The sequence below is a fragment of the Neoarius graeffei genome, chromosome 5 (genome assembly GCF_027579695.1).
Source record: "Neoarius graeffei isolate fNeoGra1 chromosome 5, fNeoGra1.pri, whole genome shotgun sequence".
NCBI classification, from domain to species: domain Eukaryota; kingdom Metazoa; phylum Chordata; class Actinopteri; order Siluriformes; family Ariidae; genus Neoarius; species Neoarius graeffei.
In genome coordinates this window covers 43,981,737-43,997,102 of record NC_083573.1, presented here as the reverse complement: position 1 = coordinate 43,997,102, position 15,366 = coordinate 43,981,737, and the positions used below count along the sequence as shown (strand labels likewise).

At 41.4% G+C, this 15,366-nt stretch overlaps 2 protein-coding genes across 3 annotated transcripts in view; one reads left to right on the top strand and one right to left on the bottom strand.

Moving 5' to 3' along the window:
- fhod3b (formin homology 2 domain containing 3b) overlaps window positions 1-9,084 on the top strand; it is a 302,109-nt gene extending 293,025 nt beyond the window's left edge. For both annotated transcript variants that reach the window (XM_060921768.1, XM_060921769.1), the window contains 3 exons: window positions 1,130-1,310; window positions 1,412-1,573; window positions 7,336-9,084. In XM_060921768.1, coding sequence (XP_060777751.1) covers window positions 1,130-1,310; window positions 1,412-1,573; window positions 7,336-7,418 — 426 coding nt within the window. In that variant the 3' untranslated portion in view covers window positions 7,419-9,084. The remainder of the gene's footprint in view (window positions 1-1,129; window positions 1,311-1,411; window positions 1,574-7,335) is intronic.
- A 4,085-nt stretch (window positions 9,085-13,169) lies between these two features.
- rxrbb (retinoid x receptor, beta b) overlaps window positions 13,170-15,366 on the bottom strand; it is a 44,138-nt gene continuing 41,941 nt past the window's right edge. The window contains exon 11 of the mRNA XM_060921767.1: window positions 13,170-15,136. Within this exon, the coding sequence (XP_060777750.1) occupies window positions 14,998-15,136 (139 nt within the window). The 3' untranslated portion in view covers window positions 13,170-14,997. The remainder of the gene's footprint in view (window positions 15,137-15,366) is intronic.

Below are 15,366 nucleotides of genomic sequence, written 5' to 3'. Positions count from 1 at the left end.
TTATGAACTGGGTTAAAAATTCTAACCTAGGTCGAAAAATTCCACCTGACCGACAGTTGACACAGCCTCCTTAATTCATCACACTTTCCTGTAATGACCTTTCAGTATTAGCAAAAAGCTTGAACACAGAAAGTTTGAGATAAATAAATAAAAAAAAGGAATTTGTCATCAGAAAAAAAGCATGAATCTAGTATCGATCCATCTCAGCTGCTTGTTAACACTGATCATTTTTTACTTTGTTGTTGTTCTTTGTCACTACTCATATTTTCTCTTGTATTTTGTTTCTTCTTTTATCCGTCATGTCTCCGTTTCTTCTTTCTAGAGTGAGGATGAAGATAGTGAGGTACGCGTGGCTGTGTGCAGTTGTATGTGTGTGTGTGTGTGTGTGTGTGTGTGTGTGTGTGTGTGTGTGTGTGTGCGCACGTGCACCTCCATGTATCCCCATTTGCACTTCAACATTTCATTAACTTTAACTACTTTTTTTTTTTAACATGAAATGACTGTAACTGCAGTCAGTGGCCAGAGACTAACAAACACAAGTCCCGTCAGAGATTACATCATACTGATCGTGATGGAATTGTTGAAAACGTACACCAGCCCTAAGAGAGTCTTACACACATGCACGCACACAGTGACCATCAGTAGTGGAGCGGGTGTTGAAAGGGGCTGCAGAGAAGCAATGCATTTGTGATCCCATTACACAAGCTGTGAGAATAGGAAGAGAAGGACGAGAGCAGGGTCACCATGTGGAAGCTATAAGCCGCATGTTAAACGCAGATATTTTGATGATGGTGTGGATGAGATCATTAAAATAAACACACACTGGACAGAAGGTTAGCAGTAGTATTATGTTGCTTTCCACTGATTATTTCCGAGCAGCTCTGTCCAGCTGATTGTCCACACAGTAATCAGACAACAGACTAATGATACTAAACTCAGTGTGCACTTTGGTGTTCTATAGTGCATGCAAGAAATTGTTTTTGACGAATGTTTGCATGGAAAATCTCAAATTGCCACCAAAAAATCTGCAAGCCAAGAGACTCAGCTACCAGAGGCCAAAGGAACGAGGCGCTGCACAGAAGCCGGACAGTGGGGTTTATCTGCTGTTTATGTGTTCTCTTCTCCACAGAGCGGTAAGTTTGCAGGCGCTTCAGCAGACGGTCAGGACACTCCAGGGCAGGGACTTGACTACGCCGAGGATGCAGCAGAGCATGAGCAGATGACCGCAGTGCTGCGAAACAGTCTGCAGCTTGGAGACACAACCCCTTCAGTCCTGCCTGGTCTGCGAACTCGCACCAGAGCCAGCCGAGGTGCTTTCAGTTTACTTCACGTACACTCTCCAGCTATGGAACAAATCCATTATCTTGGGAGCCATATTTTGAACGAAAACGTGCTTTCTGTGTTTATACAGGCCGTATGGGACTGTGGTCCTCTGCCAGTGAAGACACGTCTAATTGCATGGAAGACACAGCAGATGAGATCATGGAGCGTATAGTGAAGTCGGCAACTCAGGGCCCCAGTCAGCGCAGTCAGCCTCGCGAGAGGAGACGTTCAAGAGCTAATCGCAAGTCCTGTAAGTCCCTGCATGACGTTTACAATACATGACAGGACATAAACCATTACAACAACCAGCACAATATGCACTATACACTGTGTACCTGTGTATGTAGAACCTCTTTTTGTAAGAGATCAATGTCATGGATTAGGCCCTGGTCACACTACAGCTCGCGGTGGGTTTGTGAATACTTGGCGATGAAAAATTTGTAGCATCAGTACCAATCGTGCGATGCACGGCGAATGTTCTCCAAACTTCGCAAGTTGTTGTTTGGTGGGTCTCCACCTCATGAGTGGCCAAAAACGTCGCGGAAAATTTCAATGCATGCACTGAAATTTGTTGCCGATGTTTTCGTCAGCAAACTAAGCAGCGAACACTCGCAGATGGGTTTGGGAATACACCCCAAAGCTCGGGGAACCTTCATCAATCCTTTTGAGATGGATTTGTCTCAAATCCATGTCCCAGATGCTCATGAGGTCTCATCAACACAGCGGTTTGGCATAGCCTTACCTTCGCCGAGACTTAAAAAGTACAGGGGATCCTGGAGAGCATGTTGTGCGCATGCCCGGGACCCAGTCATTATGGGAAACACCTGATGCTGATTTGAGTGCAATCAGCACATGCATATAAGGACGCTGTTTTCACAGAGACTTTGGAAAGTATTCTGTCAGGTATGCGGCGGTAGACGGATCTAAGTGCAGGAAGAGTGTTTATTAGCAGGCATGATATTTGCAAAGACCAAACATGAGGCAAGGTCAGAGTAACAAAACACAAATGAAAGCAAAACAGAGTATGTAACCAGAGTCATAAACATGGCTAGAAACAAAGGTGATAATGATATTTTGCAAAGTCTCTGCCAAAACAGTGTCCTTATATGCATGTGCTGATTGTGCTCAAATCAGCATCAGGTGTTTCCCATAATGACTGGGTCCCAGGCATGTGCACAACACGCTCCATGAGCACGTACGGCCGCTCACGCTGTGTCAGGATCGAACGCACAAAGGCGTGACAGTCAAGTCGCCTGCTGTGTGACCACAACTTTGAGCTCACCTGTATATCGCCATGCATCGCCACCGAAACGACTCATTTTCATCGATAAAGCATCGCGAGCTGTAGTGTGACCGTCGCTTCAGATGAAACAGAAACAATGGATCATTGTATGGGATCTCAGTCTCTGATTTTTTGTCTTCCACAGAAAAATTATGAAAGTTAAATCGCAAGACTTCGAAAAGAGTAAATAGTTAAGCTTTTGCTCAGAATTTGTTTTTGCTGTGTACTGGCATTTTGCTTTGTATACTGGGAGTGCACTGGGAATCCTGTGGGCCAAACAAATTAGTCGGTGATGTAGGTGTTTTATACTTTCTTGCAAGTGGAAGCAGGCAAAAAGATTTGAAGCTCACAGGACAAATAAAGGTCATGTTGATGAATATTCTGCAGGCAAGTGAGAGGGAACAGTCAAACTTTCTGCAGAGTGGACATGAGTGCTCAGAAGTTTTGTGGACACAGGTATGATTAGTCTTTCTGTAGGAGCAAGTGGGAATGGTTAAGCTTTCTGTAGGTGTAGGTGGGACTGGTCAAACTTTCTGTGAAAGTGGAAAGGATTGGGCACAAATTTCCGCAGGAGCAGGTGGAAATAGTCAAACTTTTTGCAAAAATGGGACGGATTGGTCAGACATTCTGCAGGGGCAAGTAAAGTGGTCAAGAGTGGGGAAGGTTGCTCAAATGTTTTGCAGGAGCAGGCAGAGTTGGTCTGGAAGGTCTACAGGAGTGAGTAGGATTCATTACAAGCAGAGGTGGACAAAGTACCCAACTTCATTACTTAAGTCAAAGTACAGATCCCACTGGTCAAATGTTACTCAGATAGAAGTGAAAGTTGTCCAGTCAAGTAAAGTACTGAAGTACTTGCTTTTAAAAATACTTAAGTATTAAAAGTACATTTTCTGTCAACGCATTGTTGTATTATTGACACAACGCTTACAAAACCTAACGCCTCTGTAACAACTGACTGGATTTACTGACTAACTTGTAGAACCTGTAGAAAAAACACCTGGTAGAATGTTACAAAATGAAACACAACCGAACTGAAAAAGAGCCAGTCATTTTCATTTTTTTTAATTGTAACATTTCTCCTCACCCCACAAAGCAGCATGGTAGTGTTTTGACCCAGCTGTGGCAGTGTGTGCACACGTGTATGTGTTAATCAGGAAGACAGTGGAATAGCTGTAAATGCAGCTTGTTCAGAAAATAAAAAGGACAATCTAACTTGGTTAAAACCCAGGTCCACACCTCAAGCTTAATAACTGCCCAACAGCAACACTGCTTTAAGCAAGACAAAAAAAAAAAGCAAGACCATCATCTGACATCAAAACAAAAAATTCTAATAATTTGTTGTGACTGACAAGTACAATACTGTCCATCTCACAGGCCTCGTGTGTGTATTCATGTACATATGAATCTGCCTGTGCCATCATGGTGGTTTAACATTAAGCTAGCTAGTCAGTGACGCTCCACCTGACATGCTAGCAAACTCTTTTCTAACTCAAAATCATATTGGGTAGCTAATGTTACTAGAAAAGAAAGATTCCTACATTCTGTTTATTTGGCAAGATTATGCTAAAACATATTTCTGAAAGGACTTTCAGATGAGTTAATGTTATTCATGTTAGCGTAACTCCATTTTTACATGCTAACTAACAGCGTCCAAGTTAACTAGTTACACTACCGCTCAAAAGTTTGGGGTCACCCAGACAATTTTGTGTTTTCCATGAAAAGTCACACTTTTATTTCCCACCATAAGTTGTAAAATGAATAGAAAATATAGTCAAGACATTTTTCTGGCCATTTTGAGCATTTAATCGACCCCACAAATGTGATGCTCCAGAAACTCAATCTGCTCAAAGGAAGGTCAGTTTTATAGCTTCTCTAAAGAGCTCAACTGTTTTCAGCTGTGCTAACATGATTGTACAAGGGTTTTCTAATCATCCATTAGCCTTCTGAGGCAATGAGCAAACACATTGTACCATTAGAACACTGGAGTGAGAGTTGCTGGAAATGGGCCTCTATACACCTATGGAGATATTGCACCAAAAACCAGACATTTGCAGCTAGAATAGTCATTTACCACATTAGCAATGTATAGAGTGGATTTCTGATTAGTTTAAAGTGATCTTCATTGAAAAGAACAGTGCTTTTCTTTCAAAAATAAGGACATTTCAAAGTGACCCCAAACTTTTGAACGGTAGTGTATGTGTTAATGTTAGCCGTAGATAAGGCGATGGCAACTTGGCGGGCAAATCCATAGAAAGTCATTTGACTAACCAGACTGCACAGCTGTTGCAACATTATCACTCGCTCTAAAAGCACAGACAACTTCACTGAAAGCTTTCTCTTGGAATAAAACATTTATATCCCTCAATATGCTTCCGCAGGTTGGATGTTGAGTTTTTGTAGGCCGTGATGTGGTTCGTTTTCGGCAAACAAAGCAAGCATTTAAAACAAAATAACTCTTTAATCCGTTCAGAAAACTGAAACATGGGTTCTAGGTATGGCCATAAGTGTATGCATTCTCCAGAAGAACCGCCTCCTTCCATTCTGCCATTAACTGATTGTGTTCAAATAATGCTGCTGAGAAATCACTGAACTTGATTTTATACAGTCTATGGACGTGACGTGACCCTAGTGATTACTGATCGGCTGTCTCAGTGTCACCTGTGAAAAATCCAATCATGTCTTACAACCCCGATTCCAAAAAAGTTGGGACAAAGTACAAATTGTAAATAAAAATGGAATGCAATAATTTACAAATCTCAAAAACTGATATTGTATTCATAATAGAACATAGACAACATATCAAATGTCAAAAGTGAGACATTTTGAAATTTCATGCCAAATATTGGCTCATTTGAAATTTCATGACAGCAACACATCTCAAAAAAGTTGGGACAGGGGCAATAAGAGGCTGGAAAAGTTAAAGGTACAAAAAAGGAACAGCTGGAGGACCAAATTGCAACTCATTAGGTCAATTGGCAATAGGTCATTAACATGACTGGGTATAAAAAGAGCATCTTGGAGTGGCAGCAGCTCTCGGAAGTAAAGATGGGAAGAGGATCACCAATCCCCCTAATTCTGCACCGACAAATAGTGGAGCAATATCAGAAAGGAGTTCGACAGTGTAAAATTGCAAAGAGTTTGAACATATCATCATCTACAGTGCACAATATCATCAAAATATTCAGAGAATCTGGAAGAATCTCTGTGCGTAAGGGTCAAGGCCGGAAAACCATACTGGGTGCCCGTGACCTTCGGGCCCTTAGACGGCACTGCATCACATACAGGCATGCTTCTCTATTGTAAATCACAAAATGGGCTCAGGAATATTTCCAGAGAACATTATCTGTGAACACAATTCACCGTGCCATCCGCCGTTGCCAGCTAAAACTCTATAGGTCAAAGAAGAAGCCGCATCTAAGCATGATCCAGAAGCACAGACGTCTTCTCTGGGCCAAGGCTCATTTAAAATGGACTGTGGCAAAGTGGAAAACTGTTCTGTGGTCAGATGAATCAAAATTTGAAGTTCTTTATGGAAATCAGGGACGCCGTGTCATTCAGACTAAAGAGGAGAAGGACGAGCCAAGTTGTTATCAGCGCTCAGTTCAGAAGCCTACATCTCTGATGGTATGGGGTTGCATTAGTGCGTGTGGCATGGGCAGCTTACACATCTGGAAAGACACCATCAATGCTGAAAGGTATAGCCAGGTTCTAGAGCAACATATGCTCCCATCCAGACGACGGCTCTTTCAGGGAAGACCTTGCATTTTCCAACATGACAATGCCAAACCACATACTGCATCAATTACAGCATCATGGCTGCGTAGAAGAAGGGTCCGGGTACTGAACTGGCCAGCCTGCAGTCCAGATCTTTCACCCATAGAAAACATTTGGCGCATCATAAAATGGAAGATACGACAAAAAAGACCTAAGACAGTTGAGCAACTAGAATCCTACATTAGACAAGAATGGGTTAACATTCCTATCCCTAAACTTGAGCAACTTGTCTCCTCAGTCCCCAGACGTTTACAGACTGTTGTAAAGAGAAAAGGGGATGTCTCACAGTGGTAAACATGGCCTTGTCCCAACTTTTTTGAGATGTGGTGTTGTCATGAAATTTAAAATCACCTAATTTTTCTCTTTAAATGGTACATTTTCTCAGTTTAAACATTTGATATGTCATCTATGTTCTATTCTGAATAAAATATGGAATTTTGAAACTTCCATATCATTGCATTCCGTTTTTATTTACAATTTGTACTTTGTCCCAACTTTTTTGGAATCGGGGTTGTACAAAAGAAAAAACATCCACTTTTAAAGCCGCTTCATAGTAACGAGTAACGAGGACCTTGATAGAAATGTAGTGGAGTGAAAAGTACGATATTTGCCTTTCAAATGCAGTAAAGTTAAAGTCACAAGTTTCCAAAAAAATAATACTCAAAGTAACTTCGTTACTGTCCACCTCTGATTACAGGTCCTTCAGAAGTGGGCGGAAATGGGGTTTCAAAAGACAAAAAAACAGTCCAGCGCACACCTCTAACTGAGCGTATACTTTATTTTTGGCAGTTTTAGTGTTCATCCTTCAGTACCAAGTATCAACTTAGTACTTTGAGCACCACAGGGTGATATTTAATTATGTTCCGAAATGAAATCTGTGCTGTGATTATATACAAGCCCATAATTGGCTAATGAAATAACAGTTGTGTTCACTGTCTGTTTATTTTCTCCTGCAGTAAGAAGAACACTGAAGAGTGGCCTCACCCCAGAGGAGGCACAGGCTCTGGGATTAGCCAGTGGCTCTGAGATGCAAGTGTGATGCAGAATGATTCTAGCAGCTCAGGGTCTATATATATATACACACACACACACACACACACACAAGTCTGAAAACACGTGATCCTGGACACTGCAACCTAAGCATGCTGATTGAAAGACTGATATTTCTTAACACCTTCCACTTTTACTGCATTTTTAAAAGACAAGCACAGTATCAGCTGCCGTTCAACCTTCTAGTACACAAACCTCTAATACTTTTACACACACACACACACACACACGCGCGCTCGTAGCCCTGTTAGTGATGAACGAGTTCTCTACAGACATAAACGTACTAGTGTTTCTTACCACTGTGGCCTTGAGTGTGAACCCAAAGATCAGTGCTTTTAACAAGGCCGATCTCTTGCACCCTGGTTATCAAACATTAGCCGTTTGGTGAAATCTTCCTGCTTTGGTTGGTAGCACATTCAGCATTCATGTCCAGTGGAAACTGCAGAGCACACATTTATAGGAATCACTGACGTAGAGCTCAAAGGGTGATTCTCTCTGCACTGCTGTGGTACTAGTGAGTGTTTTTTTTAATTTGATACAGATTTTAGATTGAGCCTGAGATTAAACGTGATCAGCAATACACAACATGTCTGATACACAACGCTGACCCACAGCACCTTCTGCCATTTGTACTATAGTCCATCTGCTAAAAGTGGTCAAGGAGAATAGGTGGAAATCCGTTTCCAGACACACATCAACTCCAATCCGAGCCCAAGAAGAACTTCAATGCTGCCTTGATGTTAACTGTTATAAACTCGATTTTAATGCAGTATTGCGTGATGCATGACAGCTGTGCTTGTGGCATTCGGTTAGGACATGTCTTTGGAAACAGACGAACGTGGTCTCTTCAGCACAGCAGTACTCTGGTTTAGTTTAGAGGGTTTTAGGAGGAACGCTTAAGTGTGATTCGGTTCCACAAAATCACAACGCATCCATTCTGTAGTGCGAAACGCAAAACACGACTCCGACAATCCACACAGACGTACTACACGACTCAGTAGTACCTCCCAGCACCTTACGATGTGTATCATGTCATTTGAAAGCAATGTCAAGTATTAACAAGAAGTATCTTTGTGTTTGTCTGACGTCTTCTTCTCAGATAATCGAGTACTGTAAAATGAACGAGAAACCTAATGTAGAAACTAAATGTTCCCGAAGACGACAAATGCTGTATAATTGTGTAAATCTCTTGTTTTTGTTTTTGCATCTGTTGCATTTGTATTTGTATAGAATAGTGTATTATAGGTCAGAAGCAGTGTTATTCTGTGATAATTATAATTTAAGAAAAGTAAGCAAGCCATGCATTGTTCAAAACGAAGAGAAAGCAAGCGAGTTGTCAAAGGGCGCTTCTGTTTGATGCTCAGCGATGTTTGCTTGTGTCGTGTATTTTTTTTCTTTCATTTTTGCACAAACTTGAAACATGTTGGTCCTTGTAACCCACCCACCCACCTTCCACGCCTGCTCAAAAGCCTTTCGAGATCATTGCACTTAAGTACACAGAACTGAGTCATGTCCAACCTTTTGCTGCAAGTGCCATAAAAAAGTGGGTAGAATAAGAGAACCAAGAATGTGAATTTATCTTGTTAATACTCACAGCGAAAAAGTATATACTGTATACAAATCTTGCAATAAAAAGCTTTTGTGAAGCATCCAGAGACATGCTGGTCCTGTCGAGTGTTTTCATGCAGATAGGAAACTGACACCTGTACATTTCTGTAAAATATTTAACCACACCATGAAATAGAATCATGACAATACTTCAAAAATGTTATTCTCGCTGCATTAAAAGTGTGAAGCAATTTAACCGCTCATGCTTGAAACATTTTTCTACAAGTCATCTGTTACAGGTAGTTCCACTATGAAATGTTTTGCTATTCCACAAGTCACGCGTTCAAAAGCGAGTAGCATTGCACAAATTCCACAGTTCTCTCAGCGCTTTTTCTTTGTCAATGAATGCACAGCCCTGTTAGACAGATTATAGGCTGAAAGGAAATTAGTAATTTCAACAAATATTTAGCAAATCATTAGAATGCCTTTAAAGGTCATCATGAACTACATTTTTGCACATTTGCAAATTCCATGCTTTAGCATGCAACTCTTATGTCAATGGTAAGAGGTGTGTTTTTTATTAAATGTTAAAGTTTATTGATTTTTATTTTTTTAGATTTGCAAGGGGGCGGCGCGGTGGTGTAGTGGTTAGCGCTGTCGCCTCACAGCAAGAAGGTCCGGGTTCGAGCCCCGTGGCTGATGAGGGCCTTTCTGTGTGGAGTTTGCATGTTCTCCCCGTGTCCGCGTGGGTTTCCTCCGGGTGCTCCGGTTTCCCCCACAGTCCAAAGACATGCAGGTTAGGTTAACTGGTGACTCTAAATTGACCGTAGGTGTGAATGTGAGTGTGAATGGTTGTCTGTGTCTATGTGTCAGCCCTGTGATGACCTGGCGACTTGTCCAGGGTGTACCCCGCCTTTCGCCCGTAGTCAGCTGGGATAGGCTCCAGCTTGCCTGCGACCCTGTAGAACAGGATAAAGCGGCTACAGATAATGAGATGAGATGTCTGAAAGCGATTTCTTTCCCTGGGTGCCCACTACGTCGATCGCGATCGACCGGTCGATCTCGAAGGCAGGGATGGTAGATCTCATGATTGATATGTAAATATTAATATATTTGTTATGAAATTTAAAAAAAAAAAAACGTCATGGTCATTTTTACATGTAAACAAATTCGCTTTTTCCCTGAAGCGAAATGTCAGCCAAGCGCTGCGTCAAAAAAAATTGTTACATTAGGTTACCATGACAACCAGCAAAATGAAACTGCTGGTTTCAAAGATGCAGCGCCGTGATTTAGGAAACTTCCGAAACCTCGCCTCGGAGCTGGAGATGCAAGGGAGGGCGTTTGCGCAACTTAACAGTGTGCGCTACACTGAGCAGATTGAAATTCTCCAGTCAGAGTTTGAGAAGCGATTCCAAGACTTTGCTTTGCTCGAGCCACTAGCTACATTCATGTGCCACCCATTCGGGGAAGATACTGAGGTGGATTCCCTCGCCTCAAAAGTTGCGGCACTGTTTCAGCTGAACACGTCTGCCGTGCAAGACGAGACGCTGATGCTGCAGTCTGACATCGAGTTGAAGTCCAGGGCGCATGGGCCGTTTTGGAATTTACTCACGGAGGTGAAGTACCCGAACATGCGGCAATGTGCCACCTCCTTAACCGCATTGTTCGGCTCCACTTATTTGTGCGAGTCGGCCTTTTCGCATATGAAGATCATTAAGTCTAAATACCGCTCCAGTATGTCCGACGATCATCTCGAGGCCTGCTTGAGGCTCGCTACCAGCAGCTACTGTCCGGACTATGCAGCCCTCTCTGACTCCCTCCAGTGCCGATCATCATCGGATTAAGATCTGATTTAGGGCCTACATCAGTATGCTATGTATTAATGTTGTGCTGTTGCTAAGTTCCACGGTAAAAAAAAAATAAATAAAATAAAAAAAATATAAAAGAAGGAAAAATGTTTTGATATAAAATTGTTGTAAATGTCAAATCTCTGTCTAGCAGGCTATACAAAAGTCAATTGATGTGAACAAAAATGTTTTGGGGTTTACAATGCCTGTCTGGATGCATTTAACTTTTTTTCTAAACATAGCCCTTTTTTTTTTTTTTTTACAGTGGGCTTGTTTCATGTTTACATATTAGTAGTTTGCGGTTTATAAAAGTTAACAGTGATTTGAACAAAAATACGTTTAGGAGTACAAAGCTTATGCATTTAACATAATTTGAATGTAAATTTCAGTCACCTTTTCGTATGCATGTTTGCATATTATTAAACAAATTGCATATGAATGTTTATAAATCAAAACAAGTGTCATTATTATTGTTATTATTATTATTAGTAGTAGTAGTAGCAGTACTAGTAGTCATAGTAGGCCTAGTAGTGGTAACAACCTAGTCCGAGTAGATCATATTAACATGGTCATTTTAAAAGTAGCTCGCGAATCAAAATATTGTGGGCACCCCTGCTAGCCCATTTATTTCGAATGGTGAACCAAATGATATACACTCACCGGCCATTTTAATTGGAACGCCTGTATGCACATGCGCAGTGTGTGATTGTTACACTCTTACAGCATGATGATGTAGTGGCTACAGCTTCTATATGAGGCAGTAGACCCAAAAAACTATTTCAGACATTTGACCTTGACCCTGTTTGGCTCAAAATCAATCAGTTCTTCTCCTGGTTACAGTGATTAACTCCGTATAGATCATACAAGCACTCAACCACCTGTTCTTGAAATATTGTGAATAACGACAATTTCAGGAGGCATCCATGACCTAAAAGTTAGAGGAGTCTCATCTCATCTCATCTCAAGCCGCTTTATCCTGTTCTACAGGGTCGCAGGCAAGCTGGAGCCTATCCCAGCTGACTACGGGCGAAAGGCGGGGTACACCCTGGACAAGTCGCCAGGTCATCACAGGGCTGACACATAGACACAGACAACCATTCACACTCACATTCACACCTACGGTCAATTTAGAGTCACCAGTTAACCTAACCTGCATGTCTTTGGACTGTGGGGGAAACCGGAGCACCCGGAGGAAACCCACGCGGACACAGGGAGAACATGCAAACTCCACACAGAAAGGCCCTCGCCGGCCCCAGGGCTCGAACCCAGGACCTTCTTGCTGTGAGGCGACAGCGCTAACCACTACACCACCGTGCTGCCCGTTAGAGGAGTACAAAGGGTTAAATTCTCTGAACTGGCAGGAAAAATGGGTGGGTGGGAATAAATAGCGCTTTCTTTTTCCCCAACTGCATAGCTGCCCACTGCTCAGAGTATGTGCACACTCATTAATTTGCACTAGCATCGTTGGTGTAAACTGTTACTCTCACTCAGGATCTTTCTACTTTATTCCTATTTTTTTTTCTTCTGTTTTTTTAGGATGCTATTCCTCCCTCAGTTTTCAACCAATCGTCACCAAATTTCACATGAAAAATACCTCTGGACTGAATTATGTTGCTATGACTTTTGGTGCTGATCTGGATCACTGATCCGGCATGATCCATGAAAAATAGGATTTTTTTTTCAAATTACTTACAGCATAAATACTGATTTTTACAATCAGGGTTTTTTTTTTTAAATTCAGGGTGGCAGGGCACAACTTGTCCTCACTAAGCATCATTCTCCATTTCTTACCGTTCTGGATCTGTAGGGTACGGCGACCAGACGTCCCGGTTTGTAACAGCGAGCGCGCGTTACCGTGACTTTAGTCAAAGTCTCTATCTAGTTGCTCATTTGTGTGTTCACTGCTTCAGAGGAGTTAAATGCAGCAAATGCTGTACTCTAGTGTCCATGTGACAGAGGCATAAAAACAAGCCCCATTTCCTTTTTTGGAATAACATTTTGGTTTGGTGTGTAGTACGTTTCAATGTAATACGTCCGAAGGTAACGGTGTGGCACATCTCAATGATGTAATTACATCACATGATCCCACAGTCACCTGACAGTTAAACAAAGACCCTAGCAAGACTTGAAAAATATTTTGCCATGCTGTGTGAAAGTGCAGAATAGGGCGGTACAGCTTGGTATTTCTCTGATCTAATTCCTGATTAAGGTAAAACACAGCTCGATCATTAGCAGATGAAGTCATTTGTTGAATCAGGTGCAATCTGTTTCTTGCTCTGACTCTACTATAACCGAGCTGCATTATTTCCCTCATCCAGTCAATGATGGACTAAACACCACACAAATCCTGATGTCACCAGCTTTTATTTAGGGTCGTGTCCATATGGTTCACTTGCAGTGCCATCAAGCTCCTCTATAAACTGAGCTCTAACGATGGAGAACCTGATGGAGGATCATTACAATCAATCATTGTATGACAAATTTAGTGCAATGACAGACACAAACATGTCTAATGCAGTAAAGATGGTGGTTGTACAGGACCATACAAAACAACCCGAAGGTGTAGTAAACATTTCTGCCAATAGGGAACTTGCATTTCAAAGTCTCTGTGGTCTTCGTCCCCGAAGCTGTTGGCATGGACAGAAAAATACAACAGCAAAGCAAAGATCATACAAAAACCAGCAAGATTACAAATCTAATTGAAATCAGAAAGAGGGGAAAAAACAAACAAAAAAAAATGAACACACATCACTAAGAAAAAGAGCTAAGACAGTCAGAAAACTGGGATTCACAGGAAATACAGTGCAAACTAAGGTCTTTTTTTTTTGTATTTTAGATGTACAGATCAACTAAAAGCAATGATAAAATCATTGGAATATAAACGTAGAAGGATTTCTGCTCTTTTGTCGCAATCACGTTTCACTGTCCCTGAACAAATGTTTGCACAGTACTAAAAATCAACATGCCTGACAATTTTGCACTCGGAAATGAGAAGAGGATGCACATTCGCGTTTTAAATTTAGTATTGCTCGTGTTCGACTTGTTAAAATAGAACCATTTCCTGCTTGCAAGTTTCTATGTGCGTTTTCAGGGATGTAACATTAAAACGGCTTTTTTTTTTTTGTTTTGAGTGTTTTCTTTTTTTTTTTTCAAGCACCAAAGCATACACAAATATGACCCCTTTTTGGTCAAATATTTGATATTTGAACTGTTATAGTGCAGTTTACATAAGGAATCATAACTCAAGTTACAAGGTTACGTGATATGTGATAAAAACAAGCGTGTACTATGAGAAGAATAACTGAGAGAAAAAGCAATGTCACAAGCAGTTTACTGACTTCAGCCTGGAACACTGCAGTCAAAAAGCGATGCATGTCTAATTTAGTAACCGAGTATCCTAGATATCTTTCAGTTTTTTTTTTTTTTACCAAAACTGCAAACTGAAAAGAAAGAAAAAAAAATAATAAAACAGTACGATGTGTATCAAGCATGTAAAAGATCAGTCAAGCACCCATGATCTCCATCTATGAGCACATGGTAAGACCTCGCTTCCCTGGAATCAACTCCAAAATATTTGACTATTATTTTGCGGATTGCACACCATGAACTTTTCTCCAGACTTTTTTTTTTTTTACATTTTCATTGCATACATGTTTGGCCAGGCTAGCTTAACTGGGAGAGCGATGTCAGCTTATTGATTTTAAAACAGTTTTTCCTAACTGTTCTTTCGGTTGTTCATATCGCCAGTCCTTTAAGGTCTGAGCTGAATAAATTAGTCCCTTAAGGAATAAAAGAAACCACACTGACGAGATAATGGAGGAGCACACTTACAGACAAATAAAGCTCGACATCCACAAGTTTAAAAGCCTTAAATGGTTCTATCAAAATGTAAATCCCAATGTAAGCTAGGTAGGGAACTGAAGGTTCCAATCTTTATTTAAAAAAAAGAAAAAAAAATCCACAAGAATTCAAGACTTATGACTGAAATATAGCACCAACATACTCTAAGTTCATGGCAGGTCTTGGGTCTTTAGACTCTGTTTTGCACTTACAAAGAGACAAACCTAGCGCCAAGTGTATCATGGACCGGAGGCTGGCCAATCGCTCAAGTTCCCCTGAGATTGAAAAGTGCAGTCACAGTGATGTCATCTCCCAGCCTCCCTCAGGGCAAAGCTAGTGGGGAGCCTCCAGCATCTCCATTAGGAACGTCTCAATGGGCGTGTCTCCGATCAGCTTGAAGAAAAAAAGGTGCTCCAGACACTTTAGCCCAATGGAACGCAATGCAGGCAGCCTGAGGAGAAGCTTAGCAAATCTAGGTGAGGAAGGAGAGAAAGGGATGAGGTTTATTGAAAAAAAAGAAAACCCTCAGTATCAAGGAATTCTGTTCCCACGGCCAGCTCAGATTTTTCCTCTCACGATTATGCCATGCTGATATGGACATTAAATCTACACAGAATTTATAGTGGAGCACCATACTTAAGAGAATATGGTAACGCATCAACCTGATTTTTGATGGCTTGACCATACGATGTCCATATGACG